The sequence below is a fragment of the Phascolarctos cinereus genome, unplaced genomic scaffold (assembly GCF_003287225.1).
Source record: "Phascolarctos cinereus isolate Bilbo 61053 unplaced genomic scaffold, phaCin_HiC Scaffold_4;HRSCAF=312, whole genome shotgun sequence".
NCBI lineage: Eukaryota > Metazoa > Chordata > Mammalia > Diprotodontia > Phascolarctidae > Phascolarctos > Phascolarctos cinereus.
The window spans coordinates 125,614,948-125,631,239 of NW_027555847.1; the positions used below are offsets into that span (position 1 = coordinate 125,614,948).

At 42.2% G+C, this 16,292-nt stretch overlaps 1 protein-coding gene across 1 annotated transcript in view; it reads right to left on the reverse strand.

The window, feature by feature from the left end:
- GTF3C1 (general transcription factor IIIC subunit 1) overlaps nt 1–16,292 on the reverse strand; it is a 121,797-nt gene that overhangs the window by 25,234 nt on the left and 80,271 nt on the right. The window contains 9 exon segments of the mRNA XM_021006270.2: nt 624–686; nt 2,409–2,521; nt 4,328–4,409; nt 6,164–6,306; nt 8,698–8,855; nt 10,198–10,383; nt 10,554–10,635; nt 11,900–12,035; nt 15,380–15,524. Of these exon segments, the coding sequence (XP_020861929.1) occupies nt 624–686; nt 2,409–2,521; nt 4,328–4,409; nt 6,164–6,306; nt 8,698–8,855; nt 10,198–10,383; nt 10,554–10,635; nt 11,900–12,035; nt 15,380–15,524 (1,108 nt within the window).

Below are 16,292 nucleotides of genomic sequence, written 5' to 3' on the forward strand. Positions count from 1 at the left end.
AGAGAAATCATGTGATAATAGTTCTAAGAGGTTACCTTTTTCTAGCCCACCTTGATAATGGAGACCTATCACAGTTATAAAATCAGGGAACTTGAGTGCTGGGAGGAAGCTCAAAGACCTGTGTTTCCTAACCCACACTCTAATACAGAGAAGTGAAAAGCACATGCTTTCCATGACATAACCTGTTCTGCCTGGCTTTCAGGACCAGAAGCTGGAAGTTGGTGAATGAGAATACAGGGAGGAGGAAAGATTTCTTCTTTTGTTTGTTTATAGGTTTGAACTTTTGGCAACAAAACTTTTGTGGGCTATCTTCACTTCCAAGGGAAAAAAAGCAAAGATCTTTCTAGGACTGTAGGATTTACAGCTGGATGAGACCTTATGAGATTATTTCATTTAACCCCTTCATTTAACAGATGGGGAAAATGAGCCACAGAAAATGAAGTGAATTGCCCAAGGTCACACAGCCAGGAAGTGGCAGAATTAGGACCCAAACCCAGGTCTTTTGCTGACTCCAAATCCGAAGTTCTTTCCACTATGCCACACTGCCTCTAATCAAGCAGACAATTTTAAGAAAGACAACGGGTGGCCTAATGACTACAGGGATGACACCTGCCCACACCCACCTGTTAAGTTCATCTTCTTTTCTGCTTTGATCCTTTTCATCCCCGATTGCCAAAACTCTGTACCTGAAGAAGAAACAGAAAAGGGAACTCTCCAACACAGAAAGCAGGCTTTGAACTATTTGACTAATATCAGGGGGACATACTTAACCTAACATCCCTTTATGGTCATCTGTAAACCCTTTGCACCAACCCCAAACCTGGATGTTAAAAGTCAAAGGCAGAAGAGGGGAATTAGACACAATTTTGTAGATGAAAGAGAACAAGGTGGATCCAATAATACAAGGAATAAATCAGGTCATAAAGATAAATCCATAGCCCGGGGGCCTGCGTGGTCATCTGAGTGATCCACTCGTGGCTTTTTCACATAAACAACATTCCAAACAGCTTCTTTGGTACAGTTCAGCTTTTCTTAGTCTGACTCCTTGAGGATATTCTGGCCTTATTTACATTGGTCTTCACCTTGGCTCTAATAACTATCTTCTAGTTATACCATTTCTCCTCCCCACCCCCTCCTCTCCAACCCCACCCCCAGTCTCCAGGACTAGCCCAGATGTCTGCAGCCACACCAAGAAGTCTAATGAATTAACATTACTTTGACATCGAATTTGATAGGTTTAGGCTGGTCTGGGTCTCCAAGTGAAAGGTACGGTAAAATTCCTTTTAAAAATGTCATGGCATGAATTAATTTTAATTCACTTTATGAATACTTCAGAGAAAAGATAAAGTTCTACCTGTGAATATTCTTTGCAAGTCATTTTCTGGAATTTTGCCCGTACAACAGAAAATTTGGGCCACAGGATCACAGAGCTGGAAGTAACCTTAAAGGCATCTAATCTAATCTCTTCATTTTATAGAAGAAGAAACTGAGGTTGAAAAATAATTTCTCCAAGGTTACATCGGGCAACACTAGTCACTCATCATCAGTGTTGGAAGGCTGATGACAAGGAAGACTTTTTTTAAGCTGGGTTCTAGACGAACCTTAACTTCCCACATTTTCCACTGGACCTTCCTTTCTGCCTTATCACACTCTTCTGTACCATAGTTCTTTGTGTGTTTGGCAATTCCCCTTGGGAAAACCATATGCTTCTCAAGATCAGGGTATATGCCACAACTAACTGCATTTTTCCCAGTGTGCACAGCACAGTGCCTCGCATATAGCAGGGATTTATTTAATAAATGCTTGTTGAAATTAAATGGATTCTATGGAGTTAGGACCAAACATATGACCAACTGGGCTTGAATTAATAAACAGAAAATGTTTAAAGAAGGTACTTTAGAACTCAAACTGAAGGGACTTTCTCAGTGAAAATGTAAAACAGAGAAATCATTCAAACTTGAGCCAAGCATGGGAAATCTGGTTTCATTAATGTGAAAGTTTGGAAGTAGAGTACTCAGAAACACAAGTAAGTGACAGGGGACACCCTAGTCATAGGTTCCTATGCAACAGGAATGGAAATGGAAGCAAAGCTGATCAAACCAGGAACCTAATAATAATAGCCCATCCTTCTCTAGTGTTGTAAGGCTGTTAATTTCCCCTCAAGCCCTAATGTAAACAGAACAAGTATTGCAGGACTCAGGCAGAGTGAGTGGAGAAGCCAGTCTGGGCTGGTTGCGCAAGGGAATAGGGAGGCACAAGGCAACCATTAAATGTGCAGCCAAGTACAATTAGACAGCATCATGATTTTCATACTACAGCTTGTCCAAGAGAGAAACATGTGGGAGCCTCAGGCTGACTGCACTTCTCTCACAACATGGACCACGTGAACTGTCCGGGAAGTACTGTACCTGCTAAACAACTCCTGCAGCGTGTCTGGGATTTCGAGGTCAGGATTCCTCAGGGAAGAACTGAACTTCTCTTTAAGCCTCTCCACAAATTCTTTAAACTCTTCAGCACAAACCTTGTGAAAGAAGAGGATGAAACATTAAAGCCCTTCCCTTCCCTTCCCAAAAGAAGGCTATACTAAGTCTCATCCAGTCAATTACCTCATAATGCATGTCATCAGCCTGTCCCCAAAGTGGCCTCATTAGATACCTCCTACACTCTCAAAGCTGGGAGGCCAGGAGAGAGTACCTTTCTAGTGTGTACAGAAAAGAAAAAAAAGTGCTCTATCCGGGAACTATAACAAGTATGAGTCAACTGAGGCTTTGTCCCTTTTCCAGGGTCTACCTTTTCCCCACCCCCTTCAGGGACAGGGGTCAGACTCCTCTGGCAACTGGGGTCACACCTCTGCCTAGTGACCCCTCTCCTTCACCTTAATGTACACCAGGAACAAGACTACCTAGTCCTGGCTTTGCTGATTCTAAGAGTCTGTAATATCCTATCACCAAGGGGAAATTAACAGCTTAAGTTTCTATGTACTTTTATTGCTTTTCAGTGGTGTCTGACTCTTCGTGACCTCACCTGGGGCTTTCTTTGGCAAAGACGCTGGAGTGGTTTGCCATTTCCTTCTCCAGTTCATTTCACAGATGAGGAAACTGAGGCAAACAGGGTTATATAACTTGCCCAAGGCAACATAGCTAGTAAATGTCTGAGGCCAGATTTGAGCTCAGGAAAATGAGTCTTCCTGACTCCAGGCCTGGCATTCTATTAATTGTACCACTTAGCTGCCCAACGTACTTTAAGGTTTAATAAAGTTCTTTCTCTAACCTCTAACCTCTCAGAGATGTTAGTAGCCTAAGTACTGTTATCCTTATTTTAGAATTGAGGCTGGGAGAGCTAAAGTGTTTTGTTCATGGTTGCCCAGATAATTAGTTTCAGAGATGATAAAAACTCTGATTTCCTGACTCCAAACTGGGTCAATAAACATTATCTGTTTATTAATTCATGCCAGTTAGCATTATGTTTGATCTTATTCAGTGAAGTTCAGTTCATTTCAGCAAGCATTTATTAAATGCCTGCTGTATGCAAGGCACTGTGCTGCAAGTACTGGGAAAAATACAAAGCCAGATGTGACACAAACCCTGCTCTTAAGGAGCTTATGGTCTACCTGAGAGGAACTGCCATGCACACACAGAACTATGGTACAAAAGAAAGTATGACAAGGGGAAAGAGAAGGTCCAGAGAATGAAAAATGTGAGGAGTTTGTGCTCTCTGGGTTCATTTAGCAGCCAGTTTAAGAAAACTGACCTTGTCAGCTGCCAACTCCAAGCTCTTTTTCTAACACCACAACGGGAAAAACAAAGGAGCTGAATTGGGGAGAAATATGTATCTGCCTAACTTGTCAGCTGCCTGTCCCCAATTTCCTCATCTTCAATCTAAGAGACCCACTGCCAGATGGTGTCCTTCCATCCTTATATGGTTCTGTGCACCTGAAGCACTGGGGTCCTTCCAGAATTGCAGGCTTTCTCAGAAAGCAAACTTTGTACCCTTCTTCTTAAGCTCTCCAGAGAGATCTGACAGTTTGCAAAGAACCTGGATCTGATCTCTGAAGAGCTGCTCCATCTCCTTTCCAATGAAGGCCTGAGGCATAAGAGCATTCAAACTTCTACCCTCATTTAAAAAGTGACTATGGGAGCCAGTTGAGTAAAGTCCAAACTCAAGGAATTGGGAAGTAGATTTCCCAAATGGTCATGAAAAATCCTATGTTTGCCAGTCAAAGTCCAGCACTGGCATTCAGTAACAAATAAATAAGAAACTTCTCTTGTGGGCCAGAAATCACACTGCTCTTGGTTTCAAGGCCTCATAGCAATTACACCATCCTTACCTCGGGGTCTTGATAGTTCTGTTTTCGATTTACAAAATCCTCAACAAGAGCTTTATCTTGGTACACCTCTGCAAGGCAAACTCTGCATCAGGAGAAGAGAAACAAAATGATTTTGTGTGTTTTAAGGTCCCTTATGTTCTGAAATACCAGAGAATTGACTAGGGGTGCTTCAGTTATGGTTGCAACAACTGCACCAGAGGAGAGAATGAAAGGTGACAGACACATCAATAATAGTTCTTTGAAGTTTCCAAAGTGCTTTCCTCATGGTTACCCTAAGAGATGAGGAGCACAAGTATTATTTCCTCTGTTCTGCAAATGAAGAAACTGAGGCTAATCAGAGAGCTAGTAAGTGTCAGAGGTAGAACTCAAATTCCTGACTTGGACTCAGAGATGTTGATTCCCCTATGGCACAGTGCAGCTTATCTCTTGGGTGTTATCTTTTTCACAAAGCCCCCAACTTAAAAGTACCAGATTTAGGAACCAGAGAGCTGGTCCCCTAATGTTGGTGCCCAATGTTCCCACTATTCTTGCCATGAATCAAGAGCTTGCTTTCTTTCAAGAGGGTGAAGAGTACCACCCAGGTGACCTGACTGCTTCGTAGGAATGACTGGGAGAGCTTTGAGTGTTTTAGAAGGCACCACAATAAAATGTTTTTGTTTTGGGCTGCCTTAGAAGATGATAGCAGCATAACGGATTTACTTAGAAAGTTCAATGGGGGGGCAGCTAGGTGGCGCAGTGGATAGAGCACCGGCCCTGGATTCAGGAGGACCTGAGTTCAAATCCGGCCTCAGACACATAACACTTACTAGCTGTGTGACTCTGGGCAAGTCACTTAACCCCATTGCCTAGTCAAAAAACAAAAACAAAAACAAGAAAGTTTAATGGGCTTTCAGATGATACTTGGGTGCCAATAAGCAGTGCTGGCCTTTATTCTCCAGTTCTAGAACTAAGGAGAAGAAAGCCAAAATGACTTGATTAAATTCACTCAGGATGGCACCTGGATTTCCAACTGTCTAGTCAGTGTTCTACCTGATATTTTAAAGGTAGGAAGGAGCTTTCAGAAGCCTATCCCCTGAGTCTCCAAGGGATGTGCCAGAAAGATATGGAAGATGGGAGGAGAATGTGGGCTAAGGCTGGAGCGATTGAGGCAAGGAGCCATCTGAAGTGGCTGCTCTGAGATAAGGAATCCTTTCTTTGCAGGGGTTGACAAATGGTGCCGGCATAGTTCTATTAGCCCATGATCACCCAGCTACTAAGTGGGAGGAGTCAAACTCCAGGTCTTTTGACTCAAAGGTCAGTGTTACTGCCACCATACCACATTCTACCTCATAGCAAAAGCAATAATAGCCTGTGCTAATCTCCTAAAGCTGCCACTCACTGGGCAAGCTGTTAACCTCTCAACGCCTTAGTTTCCTCATCTGTAAAATGGGGAAAGGCATGTCATAGTAGATAGAGGCCTGGCTCTATCTTCAGGAAGACCCAGATTTGAGTCAAACTGATTCATGTCTATCAATTAAGAAGCCTACTGTACATCAGGCCTTATGCTGGGTTTGAATCCTACTACTAATTACCTGTGTAGCCACAGGCAAGTCATGCAACTCTCTAAGACTATAACTCAGACACAATTTGCCAGTTTGCATCAGTGGAGGAATTTTCCAAAGTGTGAATTCCCTATCTCAATGAAATCACAGGTCTAGAACAAAACTTAGGGGTGTACAGTAAAGGTATACCTGTCCTATCTAAGGTTTATTATGTGGAATACTTTAATACCGAGAGCTAGAATTATTAGAACCGCCTTAACCCCAGGTAAAAAATATTTCTTTACAAATAGCTTACTTATAGTTCAGATAGGCTTGTGGATTTTTGACTATGTAGCGAGCTCTTCGCCCAACTGAATGGGATGTTTTATCCAATGACTCTTCAAAAGTGGCATGCAAAATATCCCGGACAACTTGCCATGGAACAAATGGGCCTTTCACCTAGATCAAATGTGGAAGATAGAAAAATAAGATTTCTTTAAGAAAAAGTCAAACTCCTTTGTCTAGTAATATGACATCACCCTATCTCTCCAGTCTTAATTTATATTACTCCCATATATGTATTTTATGTTCCAGGAGAACTAGACTACTTTTGGTTCCACAGATATAAATGCAATCATCCCACCTCTTTGATTGTGTCAAGGCTTCTGCCTAGAATACTCTCCTCTTTTTTTCCTGAATTTGTCTCTGTCTTTTAAAGCTCACCTCAAATGCAAACTCCTTCAGTTCAATAATTTAACCAGCACTTATTAAGCATTTAAAATGCAGAAGGCACTATTCTAGAACCTGGGGACACAAAGTCAAAACAATGAACAATCCTTATCCTCCAGGAGCTTACAAGGAGGGAGAAGGATAGAATAACATTTACATAGATATGTGAATACAAGACAGATTGAGGAGGGAAAGAACAGCAATAATTAGGGGCCTCTGGAAAGGTTTTCCATAGGAGATAGTGTCTGAGTTCAACCTTGAAGTAAGCCAAAAATTCTGTGAAATGAGGAGAGGAGAAAGTGAATGCCATGCATGCACAGGACACAGCCCAGGCAAAGGCCCAGAAGTAGGAGATGGAATGCTGAGTTAAAGAATAGCAAGAAAGCCAGTTTGGTTGGAAGGTCAAGGATTTGAAGGAAGGGGAATAATGTGCAAGGTAGGCAGGAACCTCCTTTCTCCTGCATGGTTGTCCTTTGCCCCCTCTACCTCACCCTACACCTACCCTCCCACAGACACAACAGCAGGCTTTAAGGACCTTCTTTCTTGGACCTCCCACGATATTCTGTTTTACACTTCTCTAATATAATTATTGTGAGAAATTGTGTAACAGAGCTGTGTTGGTGACATAGAGTGACAAATACTTTATGGAGCCTTTCCTTAAAGCACATTTTACAATGACTAGCACTTGAGTTTATTTACAACTGTTTCATGGGGCATCATACATTCCTTATCCTTACATCATCACTGCAAAGGACGGAGAATTGGGAACATACTGGATGCAGCACCAATTCATTTATTAAAAAAACATTTACCAAGTACCTATATATGCAAGGTACCCCTGCTGGTAGTGGTGAGGACATAAAGATTAAAGTAGAACCTCAGATCTGAGGATTATAGATACTGATTTAGAGCTGGAAGGGACCTTTGAGGCTATCTAACCTAACCCTCTCATTTTACAGGACACACAGACTCAGAAGGTTAAGTGACGCATCCAAGAGGCAGTGAGGGGCAAGGCAGTGATATGAACCTAGGCTCTGTGACCCCAGATCCAATCTTTTCCATTACATCAAGTCCTACAATTGAATTAAAAAAGAAAAATCAGTTAAAGTACAAGATAAGGCAGGCATGGCTAATGAGTAGCTTGTGTGGAAAAGATTTGGGGCTTTTAGGAGCACTGTGAGCTCCGTGAGTCAAGAGTGAGATGTGGAACCAAAAGAGCAGATGAGATGTCAGTGCACATTAGGAAAGGCTTAGGCCTGTGCTGAGGACTGTGGATGGGAGCACTCTAGGGCACTCTGCTCTGGAGAGACCCCATCTGGAGTACCTCGGTGAGCTGGGGCAGCCCACATAGCAAGGTGCCGAGGATCTCATCTGAAGAGTGCCCAGGAGAGGGGAAACAGAAGGATGAAGGGCCTTGAGATACTGTTGCTTAGCTCATGCGTTACTCTGCAAGCGTTACTGCGCTGCTGTGAAGTGGCCCGGGTATCCAAGAGAACCAATGGAGACATCCTGTGTCCAGACACAGAATGGAGAGACTCAGCTCTTCTTTATGCACAAGGAGGTGGTCTAGGGAATGTCTCAAGGAACACGAAAAGGAGACTATCACTCCTTAGTGCCTTGGAGCCAGAGCAGAGGCCCTCAGACTGTGGTACACAAGCTCACAGTGCTTGGCACAGTTCTGGCCCCAGTGAATGCTCCAAAGGATGAGACAAACCAAAAGATGCCAGATTTTTAAAAGGATGTTTTCCTACTCAAAATCTGATTTCTCAGTAAAAATCTAAAAACTAAACATTCAAAAGACATCACTGGGATATACTGTTGGGGTTTTGTATTCCCCACCCAGGGTTTGCACAGAACTGGAGCTCAGCAAATAATTGTTGGATGAGTTGAGTATTTGTAAAGCTCAAGTGAGAGTGCAGTGGAGGGAGGCCCCAGGGGGCCAGACACAACATTTTAGTAATCTATGAGCTAGAAATACAATACTGGGGCACATTATAGGTGGAGGGTAAGGTGGGAGCAAAAGCACGTTCAGGGGTGCCTGGGTAAGACGCACTTACATGTTTGTCAAATGAATGAATGAAATGGACACCGCAAAGAAAGACAGCAGCAGCTGACTGATACCTTTGTGTTTAGGACATTACTGGCAATTCGGCAAAGCATCAGCAGCCCATCTTCCTGCATGGTCCAAGTCACGCGCAGACGTGTCATCCTCTGTAGAGCACTCTGGTCAGCCTCATCGTGGTAGCGCATTTTTTTGCTTTTTTCTTCTGACTTTTCTCCTAAACATGAGAGGAAGAAATATGCTGACTCAGTTTCTTCTAACAAACATCATGCTTACATTTCACAGTTTTATAGGCTTTACACCCAGAAAGGACCTTTGAGATGATCTTGTCCAATCCCCTCATTTTACAGCTGAAGAAACCTCACTGTCTGCAGATTTCACAGCCATAACTTTGGGTAGGTGTAGGGCTCTCCCCCTTCTCCTCCCCCCTTAGTGTTTGGACTGTAGGTGGCAGCTGCAGGTGAAGCTTTTGAGTTACAGAAGGTGGATACTACCTGGCATTACCAGTTTCCAAAAGTTCATTTTCCAGATTTGTTTTGTTTTGTTTTACAAATTACTTCTAAAAAAAAGAAGAAGAAAGTAGGGCAAGAAAATGTGAATCCAGATCCATAATATTGAACTTTCTTAATAAATTCTAAATCTAGATCTTGATAGGCCCTACTATATTAACCTGCTCAAACCCCTCCACAATGGTTTATCCAAAGGGTAATAATTCAACTGTCGCAATTCCATTTTGAATGATATCAGTCAAATGAATCCAGTTCCCTGACTTCCCTATCCCCACAACATATAGATGAAAAACTTAGATATCTTTGGATTCATTTTCAAATAAAAACCTAGATTTTTCTTAAAATTTAAATAGCCACACCAGCTAGATCTTTATGGAAAAATCTGGGCTACTTCTTTGAAATAAAGCAATCTTTAAAAAAATCAAATATGCCTCCTTTCATCTCAAACTGTTTTTCCCTGTAAAAGACATCTGATGTGCAATCTTAAGATGAAAATCCAAAGAGCAATGCACTTGAGTTCCTGATTCAAGTTTGAAAGAGTCGTGGAACCCTGCTCTACAGGTTTTAATTACCCTGCCTGCTCTTTGAAAGAAGTTTCAAAATAGAAAATGATGTCAAATTTTGACTTAATTGGTGTATGTACAGAGATGAAAAGAGAAAACAGAAGAGAGAAAACAGAAAAGAGATTAGAATTTTTGCAAGGTGTGTATACTTAGACAAGAATTTGCAAGAAGAAACATAATCAGAGGTTTGAATCAAGACAGGAAACTACACATACTGAAGGAATGACTACTCTTTAAAAGACAAAGATAAAGAAAGCTGGGAAAAGGTATATGGAAATGCAAGGATCCTTTCTCATCTGTCAGTATGACTGGGAAAACGAAATGGCAATGACAAAACTTAAGTATCTCAAATGAAGGGAGAGAATAGAAAACAGCAGAGAACAGATTTAACACCTGGTTGGTATGTAATTTTCACAGGTAATATAGTAAAATCAAGAAACTAGAATAGCAACAGAAAAGGGAAATGAAACTGCAAGTGACCAATCACCTTTCTTTCTTCTCTTAACCTTCTTGCCAGGGTCCTTTTTGAGCCTTTTCCGTTTTTGGCTTTTGCCACCCCTCACCCTCTTGTTTCTGTCTTGCGTCATTTCTTTGCCAATCTCAAACTGCTCTTCCTTCTCAGTAGGGAGTTCTGAGGGGGCTTTTGCATCTCCCAAAATATTTATCCTATTATCTAGAAATGATTAAAAGAGAAACATTACTACAAACATTAGTTTCAAGACATCTTCTGAACACGCCTAACTCTTTCCAAATTAAACTGGAAAGTTTTTTGCCGCTGAAGCATCATTATTTCCATATTTGGGAAGAACTGAAGATATCACTGAGGCACAGAGTGATACTTACTTCCACCACTTAGTGGCAGAGAGCGTTTGGATAAAAACGTCTGGAGCCTCACTGTAAGGCCATTTTCTGAAACCGTATTCTCCTAAAAGACAAATATGTGTAAGCATCAAGAAATACCCAGGTATCTCAGGCAATAAATTCACTAACATTCACATCAGCCTTTAATGAAGCCCAGAAAATAGTTTAGTAATAACAGAGGAAAGCTGCCTGCAACTTGGTCTAGAGAAGAGAATTTTCTCATGCATGCCACAGTGCTTATTATCATATTATCCTTTATGTAATGTTTTCCTTGAGCCTCTTTCTTGAAACCTTTTAACTTGTTTCTGCAAAAATAATATATTTTTTATGCTGTTTCCTGGAAATTTTACCCCAGAGGGAAGAATCCAAAGAAAATCTAGAACTGAAAAAGGATAGAACAGGCACACAGGCCACAGGGATGTTTAACTGAACTAGATGACCTTGAATTTTCCCTTCAGCTCTGTCAGCAGCATTCAGAGACACAAGACAATTATAAGGACTGTTCACACCTACAGTGAGCTCTACCCGCAGGGGATAGCAATAATGCACAAGGTGTTTAATAAAGGCTCAGGTAGATGGCTGATGATTTTGAGACTGTCAATTACACCAACGTGTATCACACTAAATGTGCTGAAGAGAACCATGGTGGGATCAGGGAAATCTGAGTCCTGATTAGTGTGTAGATTTCTGTTGCTCTGTGAGGGCAGCAACAGGTCAGTTGGACACATGGAGGAACGACCTGTGTCTGTATCTCCTTTTCAGAGTGAATTCTGGGAGCTCTACTAACCCTGTCTCTGACAGGAATGACAAAGTAGAGAGTGAGGTCTTCTTATCAACTGGAAAAAGACCAATTATGAATGAGCTGCCTGCCAGGCTTGAGATGGTACTTTCCCCTAAGACAACCTTTTCTCAAGGTCCTTCCCCTTAGAGATCACACCAGAGTAACCCAAACTCTGATAAGAGCATCCTAGGTTCCCATAATTTACCTGACACTACCTTCTGACACACTGAACTAAATATTTGCTTCTGATTTAACTCTAGTTTTGCTTATACAGAAATTTTCATAGGGCAAAAAGTTCTAAGTAGGTAAATTATCAGTACCTGCAATCTTAAGATCACAGACTTAGAGCTGGAAGGGACCTAAAAGGTCACCTCATCCAACTCCTTTCACAGATGAGAAAACTGGAGCCTGAGGAGGGCTAGTGAATTGCCCAGAAGCACATGGGTGGTGAGCAGTCAGAATTCAAAGCCAGGCCCTTGATTCTAAACACTCTTTCATATACGAACTGTATGACAACATCAACAACTGAGTCAGCTCAACAACTCACCTTTCTAGTCTTGTTAATGATGTAGCTGGTCCAGATCCAATTACGCTTTAAGTGTGCGTAGAAGCTAGAATCCAGACCTGCGGCCCCTAATCCATCACCAGGGATAGAGCCATCATCCAGCACCTCACGGCTCCCACTAAAGAACAGAAAAATGAAGGCTCTAAGATCCTCCATGGTAAAATAGACACAAAAATGGTTAGGGAACTCTATGTGCTCTCAGTGCTGGAACGCTTGAAGGTCCTGAGAGCGGGTCAGAGCAGGTATTCCCTCCATGGACATGAATGGCAATTTCTTTCTGACTTAGTAAGAGAGTCTTTGATAGTTTGGGATGTTGTTAAGTCATTTAGTCATGTCCAACTCTTGATGACCCCATTTTTTATGAAGTTTTCTTGGAAAGATACTGGAATGGTTTGTCATTCCCTTCTTTAAGGTCCCCATTTTACAACTGAGAAAACTGAGGCAAACAGAGGTTAAGTGACTTGCCCAGGATCACAGAGCTAGTAAGTGTCTGCAGCCGGATTTCAATTCAGGTCCTCCTGACCCCAGGCCTAGCACTCTCTCCACTATACCTCCTAGCTGCCCAGAGTTGCTTGGGTTTAAAATATTATTACCTTGTTTGTGGCTACCCTGACGATGAGACTGTCCAACTTGGCTAAGTTGTTTCTCAGATCCCAGACATATCCCCTTGACCAGGCCTTTATAGACTGGGAAAATTTGACAGAATTTATACTCTTCTAATACAGCCTCAAGAACCCAGGGCCACTGCACCCTGTGAGGAGGCCCTGGGGTAGGACTTCAGAGGAACATCAGCATACAACATAAATAAAAAGCACATGTGTACACTTTTGCCCCAGTTCATTTCTCAGTCCCCTGAGAATTTCACATCCAGTATGATGTTGACTCCTTTACTAGTTCTGGAATGTGGAAACTTCAGTTTTCTACCTCCCCCAAAACTGGCAGGCAAGTGGAAATGGGAGTTATGAAAATCCACTGGCAAGATATGTGAGAGTGGGAAGGTACTCCTTTGCAGGCCTAAAAGAATGGGGGGAAACTACGAGAAAGATAAAAGTAGGACTCTCCCTAAAATGGCAACAACAAGAATGGTGAGAGCTGAGAAGCATAAGGACGTAAGCTTTGCCAAGGGCTTTGCATACATGATGACCTTATCTGATCCTGGACTAAGGCAACTGCCAAAGGCATTTTTATCCTATTATAGAAAGGACAGAAGTGAAATGAATTAAGAGACTTTAAGACTTGCCCATGATCACACAACTTGTAAACAGTAGGGGCATTTTTTGAACTCACATCTTTCCTGATGAAGTATCTAATTAAATACTGACCCATTTACTAGATAAGAAACCTGCACTGTAAGGTGAATTCTCAGTAAAGTTTCTTGGTACATCTAATGCCATGAAGATCAATAATACTAACATTTACAGACGCTCACACCCTGGGGTGAGGAAAGGCCTTTAGTTTCTTTGTTCTTCTCAATGCCTTTTAGCAGTGCTGTGGGAAGGTTGATGCTAAATGTAGATATACTCCTACCCTCACCTTCTCTGTATCTGGCATAAATGTAATTTTAAGGGGTCTGAGTCAGGATGTGGTTCATAAAAGGATAATAACCTAAATCTTCCTAGGGATGACTTCCCACTGTATATATGTCCCTCTGGTTTTATTAGGTGTGGGAAGAGGCCATGGGAACATTCCCAGGAATGAAACAGGTAATCCAAGTCAGGGGTTGCTATGCTCTGTCATGGAAAGGAAGGGAAAATAGTATAATATGAAGTCTGGGGCACTGCAGCATAGGAAGTGAGAGTCCAAGGGCAAACAGAGTTGGCAGTAAAGTGTCAAGAGGGAACTCAGTATTAGCTGCTACTGATTCTCAATGAGGGGAAAGTAGTGACTCTCCAGAGTGGTGCCTTGTTTAATAGACCCCAACGAGCGAGACTTGGCTTCAGCTAAGCATAGTCCTATGCTGAAGAAGAAAGAGAACAAACCCAACCTCTCACATTACAAGTTGGAATCCTCTCCATACAAACAACACCTAAAGAGCACATGACCCTAGGTTGGTAGGAAAAAGTCTGGGGATGACTCTGCAGCTGCCCCACTGTGTTGCAAACATGCAGACGATCTCCCTTCATAAGACCTGGCTAAGCCCCTTTCCTTTCCCACTCATCTTCACTGGCCTTCTTTCTTGCTAGAGGGAAGCAGGCAGGCAACGAGTTCTCCCTGGTTACCTTGGTATGTATAAGCCTGAATTCACTATCTTTTCAAAAGGACTCTGCCTTTCAAAGGGCATAATAAGGTGGAAGGAGACAAGCAAAGTTAGTAAATCATGTCCCCCATAGCCAACAATGCATAAATTATTGATCTAAAGTCAGCAGAATAGCCCACTTTGAGTGTGGTGTAGTAGGAACAACACTAGATATATAGCTAAATGAATTGGGTTCAAATTCTGGTACCCTTGAACAAGTCCCTTTTATTCTCTGGACTTCAATCTGAAAAAGCAGGGAGCTGGAAGAGATGATTGTCCAAGGTCTTTTCAAGCTCTAAGTCCTGTGATTTCCAGGGCTATGGAGTACATTAGAATGGAGAAAAAGCTTCCTAGGACACTGAAACATTAAATGCACCAGGATACATAACAAGGATGGGGGTCTGGGCATAATGGAAAGGCCCATGTACACATCTGCATTCTGGTACTGGGAGGGTGGGCCAGCCACTTTCCATCTCCCTAGGCTTTAACTCTCTCATCTGTAAAACAGGGATAAGAATATTTGTACAACATCCCAGATAGAGAATTTTAGAGGGAAGTACTTTGTAAACCTTAAGTGCCACGTGAACAACCCCATTATTATGAGAGAAGACACAGTGCCTTTAAATGCTCACCATGAGAGCAGCTCATACTCCTACAGAACTCCACAACAATCTTGTGAGGGGAGCAGTGCAAGCATTTTTTTTGAAAACTTCCTTTTTGTTATTATAAACATTTCCTTAAATGAAGGACAGAAAAAGATGCCTGCACAGGACTATGTGAATCTCTATTGCATCCAGCTTGGTTTTTAAAAAGTATCCGTTTTGTGCTGGACGTTTGACCCCGGGCTCTAAGACTATATATAAGCAGGACAGATAGTGTGGAACTGCACTGGTAATGTGGGCTTCCCCCCCGAGTCCCCTATGACAGTGAAATAACAGGCCCAGCCCCCTCCAGTCCTCTTAATTTTTCACTAGTGCAAGTATTCTCATTCCCATTTCACAGGGGAGGAAACTCATCTCTGCAAGACAGATTAAGTGACCTGCCAACAGGTCTCAAACCCAGGCTCTTCTGACTCTAAGTCTATGGTCCTTTTACTAAATTCCAAGTCATTTGTGCTCTGACACATCACACTCTGTTTGAGCCTACGGAGAAACTTGCAAAATTCTTTTGGGTACATGTATTCTCTGTCCACAACAAAGTGGGGAACGATCAGAAGGTCAACATACGAAATGTACTCCAGCATCGCACACTTGCGTTCCAAATTGTGCTTGTCTATAGCGTTCTCCTGCTCCATGTCAGTCTCCATACTGCCAGGCTCACTGTTCGGATCCTGAGCACTGCTTTTCTTGACACGAGGGTAGCGAACCACTCCTAGGAAACCAAATAAATCTCATGGCATTACTCCTGCACCGCTGAAAACACCCCCTTCCTATCACCAAAGAATGGTGATAAAATGCAGCTAGGATAAAATTAAGGATAACAAAGTAGAAGACTCATGTCTCCTAATAGCCTTAACTGCATGAACATTTTTGGGGGAGTGATTGAGGGGGCAGTCCAAGTGCACAGAATTCTCAGGTCAGAAACTCTCTTTAGCAATGTAGACTGGCAACCTATCTCTAACTTTTAGTCTTAGAAAGCTTCCTAGGACATTGAAACATTAAGTAATAGTCACATTAAGTAACAGTATGTGACAAGAGGCAAGATTTGAACCTGGGTCTTCTTGACTCCAAGGTCAAATGGTAGATCTATAATCAACAGAACTGACTTCTAAAGAGATTTATAAAAGTACAATTTATACCAGGAGAGGGAGGAGGCTATTCTACTTTAGAGACCAAATATTTATTTCAGGGTTAAAGGGTTAAGTGGAACAACATGAATGAGGATGCTATGCAACTAACAATCCAAGATGGAGAAATGGCCACAAGAAATAAACAACCACCTATACTCACTTGTTCTGGAGAACAACCCTGATAGCAAGGCCCCAAGACAGAAGACAGAAGGGCTGGAAGGAGAACAGGAGTGACAGGGGTAGGAGGAAGACACATGGGAGACTATGAAGTCCTCTGAGGTAGCTAGTTCTCTGAACTGCTGGCTAGCATCTAAGGTTCCCTGTTTCTCCCTTGGTTGTGCTGAGCTAGT